The sequence below is a fragment of the Agelaius tricolor genome, unplaced genomic scaffold, assembly GCF_023055355.1.
Source record: "Agelaius tricolor isolate 1412-34295 unplaced genomic scaffold, bAgeTri1.0.p SCAF_1, whole genome shotgun sequence".
In the NCBI taxonomy this organism is placed as follows: Eukaryota; Metazoa; Chordata; class Aves; order Passeriformes; family Icteridae; genus Agelaius; species Agelaius tricolor.
In genome coordinates this window covers 13946149-13966813 of record NW_027269261.1, presented here as the reverse complement: position 1 = coordinate 13966813, position 20665 = coordinate 13946149, and the positions used below count along the sequence as shown (strand labels likewise).

Here is a 20665-nt window from a genome sequence, read left to right as displayed (position 1 = left end):
TCAGAATGAAACAGGCAATAACCCCCACAAGAGCAAAGCACCTCTCATTTTCCCTACAGGGTCCACAATATAACCAGAAAACACTTACTTCTCATCTAGAAGAAATAATTGTAATACCAGCCTAGTGTATCCTGGTCCTGCTATATCACCATCTATCTCAGCTGGTACAGGCATATTGTAAGCATCAACAAATCCACTCTGTGCCTCAAACAAGAAAAAGTCACAAGCAGTGCCAAACTGAAGGTTACTGCAATCTAAGTGTGATAAACATCAAGGAAACCTTCACAAATCTTTAACAGGTTTCACATGCACAGTGGTATTGCATATGTAAATATTCCAAACTCTGCGGTTGAAGGTAACATCCTTAAAATGAAACCAAAAAGACAGATGACTTGGTTAATTCACATCCTTCAGTCACACACAGAACATTGAAAAAAATTCAATTGATAAGGTATCAGAGTCAATATGCCAGTTAAACCTGCAGCAGAAAGATACACACACAACATAAAACAGTTTGCAGAAAAACAAAAACCCAGAGCATACGGCAAGCAGACCTGGACAAGTAAAAGGTCAGCACAGTACACAAATACTCAAAGAAAGCTAGCAAGGTGGGGCAAACAACACAAAACACCCTTTCAATTAAACAATTAATAAAGCAGGGAGTTAGCACACCAAGAGTGCAGTAACAAGAGGATTTAGGTCCTGAAACTTCCATGACATTTAAGAGATGAGATTAAACCAAAATCAGCCCAACTCCAACAAGACTTCATTCTAGGCACATTCACCTAAAGTGAAAGGCAGCATTAGCACCAGTTCTGTGCACCTCAAACTGTGGAATGGCTCTGCATGTTTCTCTACAGTCCTGCCTCCCAAAGCAAGTTTCCTCACACAAACCCTGTGATGACAAAAACAGGCCAAGAAGATGCTTGGAAAGCACACAGTTCAAACAATGCTTCCACCAGGCTGCACACGACAAACTTCAGCTCTCCCCTCTGCTCCAAGGCCACACAAGAGCAGGTTACAACCAGCGTGATCCTATCCCAGGGAGAGGCTGCCACATCCCAACAGCCAGCTGGATACACAAGTAACAACATTCACTGGCAGAGCAGACAAAAATTACAATATGCATTATAAAAAAAAAAAGAAAAACCAACCCAAATTATGTTTAGCTGCTTTTGCTTTAGCTTTGATTCTCCTACGTTTGCTGAAGTTAGGTCGGAATTCTGAAAGACTCTCATCCTAACAGACGAGAACAACTGAACAACAGTTCGGCCTCCCCAGGGTCACGCTCACGTCTCACACCGGCACAAACACAATACACCGGCATTCCCACACAAGACGGCGACGGGAGCAGCGACCGGGACTAATACGATGACATTTGGGCAGGAACGGAGCTAGTAAGCTCCCCACACCCCTACACCCCCCGGCTCGCTCTGGAAGAGACCCGACCCCAAGCTCCGCCCGTGACACAGCCGCCGGAGCCGGCACCCAGCAGCAGCGGCCACAGCCGACCGCCGGGGCGGCTCCACGGCCGCCGGAAGCCGGGACGGGGCCGGTCCCGCACCGCCCGCCGGCCCCGGGGGTCGCCCCCTCGCCCGGTTCTGCCGCCCGGGGGACGCGGCCGGGCGGGGGCGGCAGGGCCGGGCGCCCACCGGGGCCGTGCCGGTGCGGCGGCGCAGACCCCGCCGGAGTGGGGCGGCCTCTCTGCCCTCGGGAGGGCCAGGGCACGCCGCCGGGCGACGGAAGCCCTCCCAGATTTTGGAGGACCGGGGTGCTTGACAGCGGAGAGGGGGACACAGGCGACAACCCCGCCGGGTCGCGGTGCAGCGCCCACCTTGTAAACGTCGCCGTAGGTGCCGCTACCGATGCGCTGGATGAGCTCGAAGTCCTCCTGGGGGTTGCGCCGCGACAGGTCGCACACCCGCCCGCCTCCGCCGCCGCTCATGGTGCCAGGGGAGGCCCCGCTCGGCCGCGACCCCCCGGGCCCCGGGCGGAGACGGGGAGCGAACGCGGCGGCCCCGAGCGCTCACCGCCACCGCGCAGCCCGCCCCGCCAACATGGCGCCCTCCGCCGCACCGCGCAGGCGCGGGGCAGCGCCCGCCCCCCCTTCTTCCCGGGGCGACGCGTTCTGCGCGTGCGCGCAGCCGGCTCGGGCTGTGGCGGAGCCGGTCCCGTCACGGCACCGCGGGCCGGCCCGCAACGGAGGAGCGGCACCACGGGTCCGGGGACCGCCCGCGCCCCGCCCCAGCAACCCAGCGCGCCCTCCCGCTAAGGTGGAGCCGGAGCGTGCAGCCGCCCTTCCCCGCAGCCGCGCTCAGGGCTCGGGAGCCCGCGGGTGCCGCTGAGGACTCGCAAACTCAGCAACCCCCGTGCCCCGGGCCGCTGGAGCACCGGAGCCCAACGACACCGCGGTGCTGACCCCGTGCACCAGGGACCGCCCTCCCTGTTCCCTGGTATCCATCTCCGGCTCTCCACCTTGGGACAGGGCATTTGCCCGCAGCTGGGTGTGTGGGAACCCAGCGCTCCTTGTCCTAGCGCACACAACTGGGAAGCCACTGAAATCCCAGCGTTGTCCAGTTGCCCACATCCTCCTGCCCAGATGGATCCTGCGGGAGTTCCAGAGGCTCTTGCTGGCTTTTGGGAGGTATCTGCCTTTCCCCAGTGGGGCATGGGAGCCACACGTTACAGATCTCCCCACATCTGTGGACATGCCAGTTCCCTGCCACAGCCTCTTTGGACACCCATCCCATGCACTCCGTCTGGGCAATGTTTTCCTTTCGTCCATGGGATGGCTTCCTCTTGTTTTGTGACTTTTTGGAGTTCTGTGCATGTCCCCATGGGATAAAGCCCCCCCTCCTCTCACACTAGTGATGCCACTGTAAGATTTTCTCTCTTGCACACAGGTTTCCAGCACGGAGGAGGCATGTGAGGTGCTTGCGTCCATCCCTGTCTGCACTCCCGACCCCCTCTGTGTGGAGAGCAAGCACCAGACAGCTGTGGGAACCCTTGTCCCCAGATGTGCAGTCCCTGAAGTTGTGTGGTGAGTGGGTGCAAGGGCGCATCTTGGGCTCTATGCCAGTGAATCATACACAGCTTTTCCCACTGCACTTCTGCTGCCAGTGACTGATGGGTGAAATAAACAGAGTGGGATGAGGGGGAACATTGGACAATAGGATACGCCATCTGCTCGCTGCCCCTGCCTGCCTTGCCAAAGACACTGGTGTGGGGTCTTCCCTCTCTGCTGAAAAGGACTGGGACAGGGGGCTGGGATTGGCCTCATTTCCATGTGTGATTATCAGAGCAGAAACAAAGCTGTGAGGAGCTCAAGAGGAGCTTGAGCTGTGGCAGCTGATGCCTGTGAAATTGCAGATTGTCTATCAGTGTGTTTGTCCTTCCAACCACCCTGGGCCATGCATTACTGTCCTTGGCTTGGTTTTATGACCTTTGCTCTCACAAGCAAAATGTTCTCAAACCTGCCAGATTCAGATTCAGGTGTCAGTAATTTTTCCTGGCGCGTCACCGAGGTTTTTGCGGCACACTTTGCTGCTTTCTGCAGCGGAAGCACCGGGATAGGCACAGATTAGCTGTGCAGGGCTGCCACAGATGCTCTGAGAGGCAGTCCAAGGGGACTGGGCTCTGTGACAAGTTCAGAAGTAGCAGCAGCTCTGACTGAGTTACAGAAGGAAATGCCAGGGAATTTGAGCTCCATCCAGAAAGGCTGACAGATATCCTGCTGGGGAAAGCCGATAACCTTGTCACCCTTCTGCTCTTGCAGTCTTCATTTTTATCCCATTAGAGGGGAACTGGCTTATAGTTGTTCCCATATTGTGTTCTTGCCGAGTTCTGCTTTGGTAGAAATGGTTATGAATGAAGAAAGCAGGATTATTTTCCCTCTTAAATCCTGCTTTCTATCCATGGCAGCTGCCTGTTCTTCCTCTGCTCTTGTAAAAACACCCACAGGTTTCTCTGGGAGTGTCTGTGTCCCTTCTCTTCAGTAAAAGAGACAGATGGAGCTGAGAGGTGTGTCCTCCACTGCCTTTGGAAACAGGTCAGATCAAATTAGTATCAGGCGTCATTTGCTTTCCCACGCTTTGGGAAGACTTCTCTCGCTTTCTCTTTTTCCTCCTATTCCTTGGATGTGGCTGTGGTAGGACAGTCAAGCCATATGCTGCAGAGAGGCAGGCTGGGCTCCTCTTCAATACCATGGAGGAAAGTCAAATGAACTCAACAGAACTGCATTTGGGTATTGGACATTATCATGAGAGTTCAGTCACTGCCCAGAGCTTGAGGAGTTTTGGTGCCTTCAGGGACCACGAGCCCCAGCTGCAGTCAGTGGCATGGCACCCCACAGCCATAGAAAATACCCTGCTGAGACTGGATGCCTTGTTGTTTCCAGCTGTGTTCACAATCCATCCATCCTGCTGCTACTGCTCCTGCTTTGATCTCAAATGCTGGTTTGTGCTCTACAGCCCCAGGTCCTGGCCACTGCTTCAAGTGGGAGCTCTGGTTCTTTCACCAGCATGCATTGGCAGACTCCACCTGGCTCCAGCCAGGTGACACCAATGCAATTTGTCACAGTTGAAAGCCTCTTTGCAACTCTCTGGCATCTTTCCATGCCAGACTAAAGGGCAAGGCACTGCATCTGATGGTGCTGCAGAGGGAAAGTGGCCACTGGCCTGCCTGTCCCTTTTGTTTATGGGACTGGAGCTGCTGTGAGAGGGAAGGTGTCCTTAGAGGGTCCTGTTTGTGCCAGGTGGGATCAGACATTGAAGCTGGAAAGTTATTTCTGGAATGCTGAAGGTTGTCTTGGTCAGGGAAAGAGCTGCATTTTTGTTAGTCCCAGGGCAGGTTGGTTTAAAAAGTGTAGGAAAGAATTAATGTAGAGGTATGAGCGAGGGAGGGAGGGAGGGAGAGAAGGAAGGCAGGAAGGAAGGAAGGAAGGAAGGATGGATGTGGGATGCCAGTGTATACTAGTCCTATACTGATATAACCCTGCTGCAGTCACTCCTGATATCCAGACAGAAGAGCTATGCCTCACACTTTCAGGGATGACTCTAAGACTGTAAAAAAGCAACTGTACAGCCTGGTAATTTTTCCACTCTCCTCAAACATGAGACTTCTACATTGTACTTCACAGAAAAAAGACAATAAATCTTTCCAGCACGATGCCAACAGTCAGAATACTTGGCTTCTTCTATGCTCTCTTCCTGTTTTAACAGTTCCCAGAGCAGTGTCTGACCCCCAGCCCTTCCTGACCTCAGACAGCATCTCCTTGGTACCTTTTCCTTGCATCCCATGTCCACTCCCATCTGCTCCCAAATGCCTTTTGCTGGTAGCTTCCCATTCATCTGAGCAAGCTCAGCTCCACTTCCCAAAGCACCCAGCGCCCTTGCTCCAGGAGGGGCACCCTGCAGGATGGCACCCTTTGCCCTGAGTACCTGCTTTATTTGTGAAGCGACTGCACAGCCTTTTAAAAGCCTTTTAAAGAAGCCACCTCCATGGTGTCAAGCTAAGGAGCGAGGTGCCAGCAGTGAGAGCTCATGCTAGCATTTGTTCTGCAAAGAACATGGAAGGCACAAATGCCTTTTTTGAGGTAAATGGTGCCCCAGGGCAGCAATGGCTGCAGGGGCAAGGTAGGTGACATCTCTGTGGCATTTGCCAGATGGTGGCCCTTCAGGGATACCAGCTGGTGGTGCAGCGTGTGGCAGCTGGAATCCAGCCAGACCCCTGCATCACTTTTTCCTTCTTTTTTCTTACCCTGCCCCCCTTCCCCTCTTGCAAAAATAAAGCCTGCATGAGGTCCAGGCTGATCCCTGCCTCCTTCTCTCTCTGCAGCAAGTTCATGTTTCAGCCAGCACTGCCAGTGGCCAGCATGGGCTGCTGGAGGGAAGTTAGCAATAGCCAGTTCCCAGCAGGCAGAGTTCCTGCACACAATTTTGCATTAGTCAGAGCCTTGTTTCTCCTGCTGCAGATCAAACCTTTTCTAGGAAGGTTTTTCTTTATCAAGAGGGGCATGACTATAGTGTGAGAGGAAACACACTGATCATTTTTCCCCAGAAGCCCAGTAGTAAGCATTTCCTCATGTTTTTACATTTCTGGGAAATACTTGTTTGTGTCTTTCAGAGAGAAGCAGTATCCTTTTGGAAAGGACAAGGGGAAGGGAAGAAATCCAGCTCCCATGTAATAGGTTATGTTTTATGAGTGCTGCTGGCCATCTGTGCACTGGCCATTGCTGCTGGTGGATCCAGGGTAACAGCTTGAAGCCCCACATTCTGATTTCCCTGGGAAGGGTCCAGCAGGAGCCATGTCAGAAACTGACAGCAGAAGCCACATGCTAAAAATAATTATGGCAGGACCTGTCTGCATGGAAACTCCACAGAATTTAGAAACTGGAGCATTTCTTTCCATCCAAACTACTTTAGATTTGAACTCTAGAAGGAAATAAAGAACAAGAAGTGTATCACTGCACAAAACCATGCTGCGCCCACATTCTGAAGGTCATATGGCTGAAGCTGTATGATTATATGGTTTATATGATAGTGGGAAGCTCATAGCATAACAAAAAACTGCTGGTTTGTAGGAGCATTGCTGCAGCAGCAGTTTCTACTTACAGGTACTCACTCATAGGTGTGGGATCACTCCTACTGCAGGTCTGCCTGGCACTGACCAGCTGCCCTCATGGCTATTTCTAGATGTTCCTCCACTTCCTCCTGCTTGTGTGCCCACTCTTAATTTCTTGGGTTTGGTAGAAACAGACTGGAGAAGGATCATGGCTGGATTTCTGGGCTGCAGCTGTTCTTTGCAGGTGTGTTCTGGCAGCCAACAGCTTCTTTTGAAGCAAATCCTCATCCAGCATGTTGCTGGTCTGCTCTTCGTGACTGTGGTGTTTCTTCTCCTGCTCCTCTAGGCCACTCTAAGATCTCAAGAACTCCCATTAGGCTTTGGCCTTTGTGTAATATGTTGGACAGTATCCCGTGGACCACACCAGGAGCTCTTGATGGCCAAGGTGGAGCTGCCATGACTGTACTAGGAACATCTATTGCCTGACCAAGGTAGGGAATGAGAGCAGGATAATCAGCCATCCCCTCACAGCCTTGGGATATCACTTACCCGAGGTGTTGCCCAAGTGAAGTGGTACAATTTTTGGTGGGCTTCAGAAAATTCCATTAACTGCCAACATGGATTGTGGCCAGGATGGAAATTTACCAAACTAAAGCAAATCACCTTGTGACCCTATAAACATCGGTCCTAAGTGAGACTCTTTGAGCTGAAAACCCTGCCCCTGCCATGCTGTGGGTGGTATGGAATCAAACAGTTGGTATGGTTAGAAGAAAAAAGGAATAGGGAGGGAAGAACTTCAGTGTTTGGTGTTTAATACCACCATGTCACAGCTGGAGGATGTGGTTTCCAGCATAAAGCCCCTGGAAGTTCAGGGACTCTTCCCTCAGAAGCAGAGAGGTGAGGGAGTGTGGGACCTCAGCAACATTGACTTCTTTCAGACAAACAGTTTTTCCCGGTTGTTTTTCCCCCATTCCCTATTATTTGTTTGTCTGGAGGAGGGAGTTTTTAAACTACAGAGACTCATTTGCCATATGGCCCAGAGTGGGAACAGTGCCATCCCTTATTTGGGGACAAACTGGAAATACCTTTTCTGCATTTGTGGGTTGAGGCTGAACCATTTACCTTTGTATCTTGTGGTTATTGCTATGTTTTCTTTTAGTAAATTGTTATTTTTTCATTTATATCTCTTTGCACTTGTCTTATTGGTAGAAGGGAGAGAGGTTAAACACTGTCAGGAGGCAACTTAGTTTGGAGTCTCCACTCCATAAATTGTCTCAAAATGAGACAATAGTGGTAGAGACTCCACCCCTTTTTTTATTACCCAGGACAGGATGTCTCTCAGAGCTAGCAAATCCTCATGTGAAGCTGATAATAGGACCAAAATCCTTGAGGTTCAGCCATGGCTCATTGAGAAATGCCAAACATTTCACTGAACATGAGGGGAGGAGATTCTGTCAGAATTCATCCAAGGTTACAATCCCTCCCCCTCCATCACACAAGCGCCAGTGTTGCCCATGATCCACAGCATCCACACATTCATTGCTGGAGCAGTGTTTCACACCTATGGAACACAGGGAAAGAATAGGACAGGCCCCTGGAAGGTCCCCTGGGCTGCCCTGCAAAGGGCATGAGCTCTGTCAGGAATGGAGCAGGCTCTGTTGATGGAACAGAGAAGTCCATTGTGCAGTAAGGGTGGATGGTACAAGGTGAACACGAAAGGGAATGGCAGAGGGAAAGGGTCAGGTACAGATCACTGTGAGCATAGGACTGGGAAGAAAAGAAGGGAGATGGGAGAGAAAGGTTGCTTGAAGGACAAAGGGGTGGGAGAAGAAAGAAGGGGAGCTGAGAGGCAAGGGTGGTGGAACACTAAAGTATTGCCTTAATGCAATAACCATCAATTAGATGGTTATTAGACGACAGCAGAAAAAGTCACTGCCAAATGAGGCTAGGAAGCACTACCATACAAAGCAGACTAAAACCCAACAGATCAATTAATTGATCTGGGAACAATCAAGATGCCTGGAAGCAATGGTAGGAGAAACCAGCAACAGCACTAAGTAGAGCTTTGTGGTCAGCCTTTCCTGGACTTCCATGCTTGGCTTTACCACTGAGCAATGTCTTTCAGCAAACAGGTAGGTCCTGTTGGAGTCATCTCATACCTGTTTGTGTGGTTGTCTTGTCCTACGCAGGTCAAGACAGAAATACTCCCTCCAGGGGGTTTATAGATTCAGATCAACATGAAGTTTCATCTTGGTTCTACTTTGGGTGAAGAGCATGAACAGCCACTGGTGACAATAAACTGGGAGGGTGGCCACCTAACAAATGGCTGCCCAGAGGGGCCTCAGTCAACATGAGAAGTAGCACCCTGTGGTGTCCAAGGAGGAGAGGAGCAGAGCTCTGCACAAGGGGTGACACAACTCTGTGCATTCAGCCAGGTTGGAAGATTCAATCTGCTCAACAGCCCTTCTGAGAAGGACTTGGGGTTTCAGCAGACAACAGGCTGACCATTTACCAGAAATATGTTCCCATCACAGATAAGATAAACAGGCTGCACTAGCAGCCACATGTCTAGCACAGCCAGAAGAGTGATTTCTACCTGCTCTGTCCAGAGGGTGAGGCCTCTCCAGGATTTGTGTCCAGCATTAGGTCCTCCAGTTCAGAAGGGATGTGGCAAAAGAGTAGAGGAGCCACCTGAGACTACAAAAATGGTTAGAGACCTGGAACACAGTGCCTCTGAGGAGAGAGGGCTGGTCTTGTGTAGTTTGGTGAGAAGAAGGCAGAGGGGACATCTTCCAGGAGCCTGTGACTGCTGGAAAGGCAGTGACAGACATGAGAGCAAAACTCCTGCAGCATCAGGCAAAGCAGCAGGGATCACAACCATAGAATGCAGCTTGGGAGGTCTAGAAGTAGATCTCAACAACAGGAAGTTTTAGTCTCCTGAAATACAATTAGCCTTTAAAGTCTCTTCACTTACCCACCCAAAGCACCTTGCCAGAATCAAGGGAAAAAACAAACAAAAGAAAGCAACAAAAACCCAAACAGCCCAAACTCCAGACACACTACTAATTGTATCTCCATCCTAATCATAGCAGAGGAACACAATGCATGAGTCCATCTCAACTTGCCAAGATGCAAATGCTTGTCCAATGTAGCATCTGAAAGCAATTTGCAGTAATTTTCTATAAAAATACTTCACTGTCAGATCAACAGCAATAGGAAAGCCTTGAATTAGACCATCCCCCTCCTACCTCACAAATACCTTTTGTATAGGCTGAAAGAACTACTAAGAGCTCTCTCTTTTTGGTAGAATTTTTCCACATGTTTCTTTGCAGGTAGACATCATTCTCAGTTGTTCATCCACTTGGCAAGTTTTCTGTCTTCCACACTGTGCCCTTGGAGTAACATTACCAAGTGAGGAAAAACGTTCTTTTTGCTAGAAATCTCTTCTCTTCACATGAAAAAGCTAAAGCATACCCAGTAGACACATGCAAGTGCTGCAAAGAAATAACACAGAAAATAGTTTATTTTCCACTCCAGGAGATCTCAATAACAACATCTCAAACTCACCAGAAATAAGCTTTAAAGTAATGCTGCAAAACACATGGGAAAACATACATCCAGCTCTCAAAAAGAGCAGGAAACTGCTTCAGGCAAGATGTGCTTCTAAAAATATTGCTGAAGGTGAAAATACATTTACATTTAATATTACCACATTTGGTTTTACAGTTTAATTGAATCATTTAGGTTGGAAAAAAACCATTAAGACCATCCAGCCCAACCATTAATCTAACACTGTAAAATCCACCACTAAACCATGTTCTTATGTGCCACATCTGCACATCTTTTAAACACCCCAGGGTTGGTGACCCAACCACTTCCCTGAGCAGCCTGCTCCAATGCTTGACAAACCTTTTGGCAAAGTCTTGCTTTACGAAAGAATCTCCTCTCAACACCAAGAGACTTTGACTAAACAAGGATTTTGGGACTCTTATCACATAACACTATTTTACAATACAAAGATTTTAAAGACTTTTAGGCATCTTCCACCTCTCCTTAAAATGAAAGAGAGAAAAGCAGTACCTTAAGATGCCCAAAGAAAGTGAGGTGAGCTAACAAATGGCACATGATTTGTTCCAATCAGCAGGGTTCCACTGGATCACTGCCATACTGCTTTTCAAGGATTATCAGGATTTACATTATGAAGGTTAGGTGTTCATCCTGTTCTGTCTGTGCAGAACTCAACACCACTGAACCTTCAGATGCCAGCTGCAAATATTAAAACACCTAAGCATGTCAAGCATCATGGCTCTACTCAGTAACCTGCATCTCCAAATGGAATTTAAATTCCCTAACTTCATAACTTCCTAAATGGGATAAATAGGCCCTAACCTAACTCCCAAACATTTCTAACCTAATGAGTTCTTTTCATTAGTTTAGCAAGGAATATGGATCCAGCTTTTTCAGCCTTGGTATTCTTCCATGGATCAAAGGCACCTTCAAACCCCATTTTTGGGTTGCTTGAGCCTCCCACCAGTCTGCAAATGAAAACCCTTCCCAGGGCAGAAAAAACTTCTCAGGTAGAAAAGGCAATTCTGAAGCGAGCTTTTGCTTTGGAAACTTTAAAAGATCTGTCCTTTACCTGTTCCACTGATTCTTAATGGCTTTCAAACTCAGAAAATGGGAAAATTGACCATTTTTTGCAATCCACTCTTCCTAGTATATGAGGAAGGATTACACTTGACTTTGAAAGAGGGGAAAGGAAAGAAGAGTAGCCTGGTTCTGTTCATGACAAGTGGAAATCTTACTGATGGTGCCAGCCATTCATGGTGATGAATTCCCTTCCTCACCTCCAACTTCCCAAGGAAATATTTTGCTTAGGATGGCCCAACAGAGTAAATAAGACCAGAAAAGGATGGGCCAAGGGAAGGATGATCAGTGGAAACTGACAGAAGATTCTCCTGCCATTCTGTGGCGCTGCCTCACCTTCACCATACTGCCACCACATTCCTGCACTGGGTGAGATCGATCAACACTTACTGAAGACCAGTCCTACAGAAGGGGCTTCTTTTCAGCCAAGAAATGAAATAAAAGGAGCAGATGGTTTGAAGTGCCCAGTTGAAGCAGCCCACTATTAGCTTGGCTCAACTCTGAGGCAAAATGACAGAGTGAAGGCTGAAAGGAAACACCTAAAAGCAGATCAGGTGGTGAGCTGGATATCCCAATATACAGGAACAGAAAGGAAAATACACACCAGTGTTTTCTGGTTTGAGATCCTTCCTGCCAAGGGGGACTGGTGAAAGCCTGCTAGTAAATCTGCAAGGAAGGCCTATGATTTTAGAAAGTAGACCTCTTCCAAGAAAGATTATTGCTTTATTTGCCTGGCCATGCTGTCATCCTTTTCTCTTTCTCCTTTCTGCTGTTACCATGCCTTGTAAAGAATATTTGTGAGTGTGGCCTCTGCAACAAACTCATTTCTTGATAGCCTGCACTGCCACTTCCACAGCTTGCAAGACAAGCCACAACAACCTCCTTACGACAAGTAAAGGATTCAGACTTCCCCAGCCTGCACAGGATCAGACCACAGAAGTAGAGAATCTTTGGAATAAAGCAAACCTGAAGCTGATGAATGTCACAAACCATCATGATATTTACATAAAACCCCAAGCATGTGAAAGGTATCCATTTCTGGGACAATATCCAGTAGGAGCTGTATGTCTTTTGTGATCTTCAGCTTCTTCCCAATAGAACATTCAAAGTCACAGAGCCAAAGCTTTCTGAAGGCAATGGCAATGCTGCAGAATAAAGGCAGGTCTTTATCTGTGACACCCTGAGAAATGAGCAGCAGCTAAGCCCCTGCTCACCTTGCAAAACTGCCTGCCAGCTCTTCCATGGGTTATGCAGCCAGGTTCATGCTCCTATTCTTATTCTCACAAACAACACTATAAAGCCACCAACCCAATGCAGACTGGGAAGTGAAAGATGCATGAGAGTGTGGTTTAGCTTGCAGGTTCCCTGTTATTAGTGCTATGAGAGTATGACTCCTAACAGTGGGCTGCATGGTTGCAAATTAATTGCTGCTTCTGAACATTTAGTACATCTTTGCAAGCAAAATGCAAAAGAAGAGCTGATCTTCAGAGCACTTAGCACAGATGTTCAGATACACACTGACAAATGCCTAGGAACCCCATGTTAATTTCTCTTCATCCCCTTTTTCTCCTTCCAAGGATCGGTTTACAGCCCAAATCACTTGGCATCTGCCAGAACCAGAGTCTCTGATGTATTTCCCAGGAGCTTCTGCATCCTGGGAACTGTCAGTTCTCTTGACAATGGTGCTACACTGCACCCTTGTGATGATGAAGGCCGGTCACATGCTAGGCTGTACTGGCCAGAGTGTAACCAGCATGTGAAAGGGCAAGATTAAAGGTCCTCCATCCCTCCAGGTGCTCAAAACTGACTGGACAAGGCCCTGAGCAATCTGACGTAGCTTTGGAGTTAGCCTCACTCCCAGCAGATGACAGGATGAAAGATCTCCAGCATCCCTTCTCACCTAGACCCCACTGTGATTCTATGCCAGCCTTTCCAGAACTAGAGATGCTTCTTGGATCAACACTTGCAACACAACAATTTTATCTACAAGAGAAAGGACAAATAACCTACAGTTCTTCTCAAAACATTGGAAAGTAACAGCTTCTGACCAGTGATAGAAACAGAAGTATTTGTTGCATATTAGAAAAGCTTGACATTAAAGTAACTCATTATCCTTGACACCAAAGCAAATCACATCTCTAAAGTAAGAAATCAAGATACATATATTGTTATTAATAGGAAATAATATTTCTTACCATTCCTGTAAAAAATAATATTGCAACATAGCAAAAAAACCCCCCACATACTTCATCATCCATGCACATGGGAAAACCACCTCGCTTTTGTCTGAATTTTGTGAATTTCCTATATAGGACTCACCTAGACACAGGCTTTAAGGTCCAGAATGAGGTAATAAAATTATTTCCTTAAATCCATCTCATGAAGGAAAAGAGATTCCACCTTTTAGGAGTAATGTCTCTTCATTTAAAATACTCCTACTGCAAAACATCAACAGTTCAACACTGAGCTTTATGAGCTCATGTGTACATTTAAGTTACAAGCAACATTTTATCTGGATTTGCCTTGTGTGTGGTCCCATTAGAGAGAAAAAAACCCTCTCATTATATGTATTTTTGTGATATTTACAAGTTTACCATTATGGTCTAGGATGAGTGTAAAGCCACACTCAAGATAACCTTAAGTTAATTAAACCCCATGAAAACTGAAAGACACAAAAGGGGATCACATGCCCCACAGTTTTATTTGTTCCCCCACAAAGCTGTTAAAATGTCATTCAGAGCCCTCATCTTTCACCAATAGATCTTAACCAATGACAACTTCAGCCTATTTACATGCTGAATTTTATGTGTATTTGATTTTGAAATAACTGCTTTTGATACAAACAAGCCTATAAAATAAAATAAAGATTTTGCTTAAAATTAAATAGTGGTTTAGGGTTTTCTTCTGATTCATGGTGGTGTCTGATAAAAAATTACATTGATTTATCCTCTTAAGTACAGGTGCAAGTTTGCAGAAGTTCCTTTTGCATCTGTGTTTGTGGGTTGAATGGTAGAAGCCCATTTATAGCGCTTCTCTTAGCCTTCCTGGGAATTTCAAAGAAAGGACACCTCTCCATTTCTCCCTTTGTGTCTCTGTGCAAGAGTTGACAGATCCACCCTCAGCCTGAGAGTTTGTTCTTTGAATCAGCTCTGCCTTATGGCAGCTGCTTTGTTCAGCTGCCCAGCGAGGTGGGCGAGGCAGATGCATTTTTGCTCCTCTTTTTGCTCCACCATGCTGGGGCTCCAAAAATAAAAGTAATGTTAACTGTAAAAATACATTCATTAACACTAGATTTGCCTATATATTATTGCATTTTCCCAAAAAGCTTCTATTAGAAGTCCATTCAAAACAACAATTTAATGTAATCACAGGATAGAGCCTATGGGGTAATGCACAGGAAATGAATGTTGTTAATTTGACTTAACGTGAACAGGACTCTAGTGAAAATAGGATCATGACTAAAGCAACAGTAGTGATAATTTTGCTTACAGAAAATTACTTACCACAGGTAATAAAAATGTTTGCTTAAATTATTTTTATCATAGCTCAAGAAAACCTTATCAGAGACACAGTTCCTGTCTCTTGTGGCGTGAAAGCTGTTTTGGGGAGTCAGTGTAAAACCTCCCCAGTGTGAGGATGGAGAACATACTGCACTGTCTGTACATAACTGTTCTCTGCTGGGGAAGATCTTCAATATTAGAAGAAAATACTATGATAGTGCTTTTATATTTTTAATATTTCAGAAAATCTTAATCAGAGAACACTTTTTTGAGGGGACTTATTTTTCCACAGCTGTTCTACATTTTTGTATATAAAAAGTAAGCAATCAAACGTTATGGAATATCACGAAAAAAAATATTTTGTGCCCCATCATGGAACTGAGGAAAGATTTAGAAGAAAAACCTGAAATTTCCAAGCTTGATTGGTGCTCCAGTTGCATTTTTTGAGGGGTATGTGTAGGTGTCATATTCCCATTATGTCAATATATCATCCACCTTTCTCCTCAGAACACCATCCAGCACTGTAGACAAATGTTTCAAGTAATTTTCCTTTGGTACCTTGAGGCAGTTTGTTCCTCTGCCACCTGAACCGGGATGGGGTAAAGACACGATCCGTTTGCAGTCACAGGCAGAGGCGATTACAGCAAAACCTCTTCATGTCTTTCCCAGTGTTTGCAGATCCAATTGCAGACGCTTGGTGGAGCAGGATATTTATAAGTTGCAATGAACGCTTAGTTCTGCGTGTGCATAACGAACAGCTCACGTTGCTGTTGGAAAAACCATACTTTTTCACTACAACCACTTGTTTCTTTGCCTGCTCTCGGCATAAAGGATGGTAAGAGGACAATGGTACAGGGAGCTCATGTACCCTTCAGTTCCGTTCTCGCCCTCAGCTGAGGAAAGGAAACCTGCATATGCAGTAGCACTGCCTTTAAAATTAACCCAAACAGTAGGTTTAAACTAGATATTCAGAAAAAACCTCTTCACTGTGAGGGTGGTAAGGTGCTGGAACACCGCTGTCAGGACCTCTGGTTACTTCTCTAATAGGAATTGCTTTGGGTTTTTATTTGTTTGTTTCCTTCTTTCGTTCCACGGGACGCGCGGCGGCTCCTCCGTTGGGTCGCGGAGGCAATGGAGGAACGGCCGCGAGCTCCGGCGGCTCCGCAGCAGCAGCAGCGCTTCTCTCAATCGGTTTTCCGCTCGCTCTCCGTCCCCTTCTCCGTCTAACACTCCCTCCACTCCCGTCCCATCTCGTCCCGTTCCGTCCTTGTTCCGCCTTTCCCAGCCCGGCTCATGCCGCGTCCCGCAAGGCGCCCGTGGGTGGGTCGGTCCCCTGGCCGACCCTGCCCGGCCCGCCGCGGTCTCGCCTCCGCCAGGCTCCCTCCGGACTGGCTGTAGCGCCTCTGCAAGAGTCTCTGGAAGAGTTCCTCCCTCTGGGTGTGCTGGGGCAGCACCGTCCTCTGGCTCCGCCTGGTGCGAGCTCTGGCCCGGCCCCGGCCCCGAACAAAGCCCCTCCCACGGCTCCGCTCGCAGCCGCGCCGCGGCCGCCCGGCTCCCGCCCCGTCCCCGGGAGCTCCCTCAGGAGCTTTCCCGGTCCGAGCTCCGCCGCTCGCCAGTTCGGTCGCCGGCCCCGAGCCGCCGGTGCCCGGGGCGTTCGTGTGCCCCGGGCAGAATGGCGAGAGCGCGGTGCCGCCCGCACGGGCGGAGAAGCCTCCCCTGGAACAGCTCTACCGGGAGGGCCCGCTGCTGGGCAGCGGCGGCTGCGGCATCGTTTGCTCCGGGACCCGGCTCGCCGACGGCGCCCCGGTAAGAGACGGGGCCGGGTCGGAGGAGACGGTGCCGGGTCGGCAGGCGGCGGGCAGCGAGCTCAGCGCGCCGCTCTCCTTAGCTCGCAGGTGGCCATCAAGCGAGTGTCCCGGGACCGCATCTCGGAATGGGCGAGTGAGCGGGGCCAGCGGCAGCAGCCGGCGGGGCGTGCCGGGCGGGGCTGAGGCGGGGCCCGGCAGGGCGGGAGCCGGGGCGCTGCGAGGGGAGCGGGCGTGGAGTGAGCGGGGGCCGCGCAGCGTCCCGGGCCGGGCAGGGGGTGCCGAGGGCGCGGCGCAGCAGCGGCCCCGCTGACGGCATCGCGGTCCCCCCGCAGCACAAGGGCGCCCTTGTGCCCCTGGAGCTGGCGCTGCTGTGGATGGAGTCGTGCCCTGGCTTCCGCGGCGTCGTGCGGCTCCTGGACTGGTTCGAGCTGCCCGACGGCTTCGCGCTGGTCACGGAGCGTCCGGAGCGCTGTCAGGAGCTCTGGTACTTCCTGGACGAGCGGGGGTTCCTGACGGAGCCCGTGGCGCGGGGGCTGTTCGGCCAGGTGCTGGAGGCTGTGCGGCACTCACTGCAGCAGCTGCGGCGTCCTGCACCGCCACATCAAGGCCGAGAACGTCCTGGCCGACCTGGCCACAGGCGAGGCGAAACTCATCGGCTTCGGGTGCGGCACGATCCTCCAGGACTCGTTCTACACGCGGATGTCAGGTGCGCCCAGAGCCAGGGCTCAGCCGGGCAGCGGAGGTTGCCCCCTTTGCTGGCAGAGGAGGAAGAGGGAGGGAAAGACGGGGAATCGTCCTTCAGCCGGCTGCAGCCAAGTTGCTTTTCGGCGGGACAGGGGCTGGCTGTTGTGGAACGGGAGCTGGCTGGCAGGGAGGGAGGGAGCACCATGGGCCTGATGAGCTGCACCCGTGTCCCATAGGAACGCTGGAGTACAGCCCACCGGAGTGGATCCTCTTTGGCTGCTACCATGGCCAGCCAGCCACTATCTGGCCCTTGGGCATCCTGCTGTATGAGCTGGTCTGTGGGCACCTTCCTTTCCACACCAGTGAGGACATCATCCGGGGCCAGCTCTTCTTCCCATCCCGGGTGTCTGAAGGTGGGGATGAGCCTTCAACACATGGGAGGAAGAAAAGGATTGGGAGAGGGCAGCTGGCACATGAGCATCCTGCTAGTGAGGAGGTTGATCTCCTGGGCTTAGCTGGAGGAGGTGGCACGTGTGCCTCTGTGCTGCTCTCCTCTGAAAGGGAGGATTGATGGGAAGCTTTGTGTGCAGCCCCGAGCCCTCCTAGTGTGGCCTGGGCACCATTGAATCCGGGAGAGCATGGACAGAAACGTTGTCCCGCTGACCAGCGGTTTCTGGTTTGTCTCTGCAGAGTGCCAGCACCTCATCAGGTGGTGTTTATACATGGATCCCACAGAGAGGCCATCCTTGGAAGACCTTTTTGAGCATTCTTGGCTGCTGGACCCCCATGTGGCCCAGGAGACAGCAGAGATCCATCCTTCTGCACAGTAGGATCCAGCAAGTACTAGCTGCATGTGTCTTGTGGTACTGGATGAAAACCCCAGAGCATTTCCCTGTGGCTGTGGCACAGAGTGTAGCCGAGAGTGCAGCTGAGGAGATGCTTCCACTGGTCCCTGGCAAGGTGTGGAGGGAGCTCAGTGCTCCATGTCCTGTTGGAGAATTGGTGGCAGTGTGGTGAAGTTGCCACGGACTGGGACAGGAGAAACATCCCCCTGCAGCTCAATGACATTATGATGTCCCCACAAGCCGAGGCACAGCTGGCGTGTTCTTCTGGAGCATGACGTGGAGCTGGGAACACCATCTTGGAGCTGGCTGCTGGCAGGGCAGAGCTGATTGGCTTTGGCTGCGGCCCCTGCCTGGAGGACACGCTCTGCACTGTCGGGTCGGTGGAGGAAAAGCGGCACTCAATATGAGTGAACAGCAAATCCCAAAGTTTATTGATAGCTCACACATATTTATATTGGTGTTAATGAAGCTTATACATATTACAAAGCTGAGCTCATTATTGTTAAACACACATAAATCAACCACACCTACTTCTATGCTCTAATGATTATTTTGTTTCTACATCTACATTCCTGTGGCTATTCTACCAAGGCTATCTTCATTTTTCTGGCAAAAGATTCTCTGCCCCATCTTCATGTTGCAGCAAGGTCACCATGACTCTTGTCAGTGATTGGACACTGACTACTTAATCCCCAGCTTGTCTCCTTGAAACTTATCCAACGGTATTATATCAAAGTGACCTTTCTCAGCTAGCCAATTATCCACAAAGCTCTCCACATTTCCCCTGTTTTTCTGTTGAACAAGCATGGTCTGATTGAATATGGCAGATATCATCTTTTGCACCATATTCTGTAAGCATATACAAAAACACGGTAAAATTAATACTAACAACAAAGCTACAATGGCTACTATAATGCCAACCTTAACAATAGAGCATAACCATGATCCTAAGCTTAAAGATTTGAGCCATCCACCAATACCAAGGCCTGATTCTACCTGTAAGTTCCCAGTTAACCTCCGCAATTCAGAGAGCTGTGAGTGAACAGACTGTGCATGATCAGAAAGATTCATGCAACACATGCCCTCAAATTCTTCACAACCATGGCTTTTCAAATTCAAGATCAGAAAGCACTAAATGCAAGCTTAATATATTATCAACAGATTTGCACCGATCAACTGCTTGATCGATGGCAAAACTACACTGTCCTTTCGGTTTAAGAAGTATTGGTCGAAGGATGATCAACAGCCTCGCCTCCACTCGCTGACGATCCTCTTCGCTCAGTTGATCGAGGTGTTCCATCAAACACAGCTGCTCGGGTCCACTTAGCAGGTACCCACAGAGATCCTGTAGGGGTAGAAACACAAAGATACCCGTGACCCCAATATAACACCTTAGCAGGACCTTGCCATTGTCCTGTTTTAGGATCTCTGTATCTCACCCATACATCTTGCTTCACACCATCCTTTTCCTGTACATAATGACAAATAACAGCAGGAACTTTATTTCCCCTGAAAACACACAAGTGGTTCAAAACAAATAAACACTTCAGCAAGCTTTCTTGTGGCTCTCTGATATCTGTGTATTTACTCAGATATGTTTTCAAGGTACCATTTGCTCTCTCTACGATCGCTTGCCCTGTAGGAGAATTAGGGATGCCTGTCACGTGTTCTATCCCCCACATTTGCATGAATTGCTTTATTCTTTTGCTGCAGTAGGCAGGCCCGTTATCTGTCTTGATGCGCTATGGCACTCTCATAACTGCTAAGATGTCTCTCCACCTGCCCTGCTTTCTCACCAGTCTGTGCTGTGGCCCATATAAAATGACTATAAGTGTCTATGGTAACATGCACGTACTTCAACCTCCCAAACTCAGCAACATGTGTGACATCCATTTGCCAGGTCTCATTTGTGTTCAGCCCTCTTGGGTTAACTCCCAGACCTAGTCCACAGCCTCCATTATGATGACTACATATAGGACAGGCTTTGACTATTGCCCGTGCCTCCTCCATAGATATCTGAAATTCTCTATGAAGGTCTTTTGCATTCTGGTGGAACATGGAGTGTGCCTCTCTGGCTATAGTTTGCTTGGGAATTGGAGTTGCTTGTGTGATTGAGACTAATTTATCTGCTCGCATGTTACCTTCTCCCAGACCAATATCCCATTTGTGACTTCTGATATGGATAACACAAAAAGAATGCTTTCTTAGCTTAATTGCTCTCTGCAACTGTATGAACAGTTCATGCAACCTCCTGTTTTGAACCTCTTTTATAGAGGCATCCTCTATTCATTCACACACTCCTGCAACATACAAAGAATCTGTCACAATGTTGAGAGGCCCAAAGAAATGCATCATAGCCCATACAGCCAATAGCTCCATCGTTTGTAAAGTATCCAACTCAGAAGCCTGGAGTATTTGATGGTGCCATTGTCCCTCTTCCTGCCAGGTTACTGCAGCAGTTTTGGATTTCCTTCCTGCATCCGTATAAACTGTTATAGCATCCAACAGGGGCTTCTGTGATCTTTTTGGGCATTGAATCCAACCCCACTGCCCTATCCAATTCAACGGTATATTGAGAATATCATCAGTGGCAATCACACTACCGGCTCCCAACAGAGCC

At 49.0% G+C, this 20665-nt stretch overlaps 2 protein-coding genes across 4 annotated transcripts in view; one reads left to right on the top strand and one right to left on the bottom strand.

Moving 5' to 3' along the window:
• MAP4K3 (mitogen-activated protein kinase kinase kinase kinase 3) overlaps nucleotides 1-2097 on the bottom strand; it is a 65381-nt gene extending 63284 nt beyond the window's left edge. For all 3 annotated transcript variants that reach the window (XM_071423732.1, XM_071423742.1, XM_071423751.1), the window contains exon 1: nucleotides 1835-2097. In XM_071423732.1, coding sequence (XP_071279833.1) covers nucleotides 1835-1945 — 111 coding nt within the window. In that variant the 5' untranslated portion in view covers nucleotides 1946-2097. The remainder of the gene's footprint in view (nucleotides 1-1834) is intronic.
• On the top strand, nucleotides 2058-19713 carry LOC139600261 (serine/threonine-protein kinase pim-1-like). The gene is given in 8 exon segments (XM_071448328.1): nucleotides 2058-2219; nucleotides 2904-3040; nucleotides 16160-16514; nucleotides 16604-16645; nucleotides 16855-17082; nucleotides 17084-17222; nucleotides 17437-17613; nucleotides 17891-19713. Coding segments are annotated over 8 exon segments (1380 nt in total). The 3' UTR covers nucleotides 18031-19713.
• The last annotated feature ends 952 nt before the right edge of the window (nucleotides 19714-20665 follow it).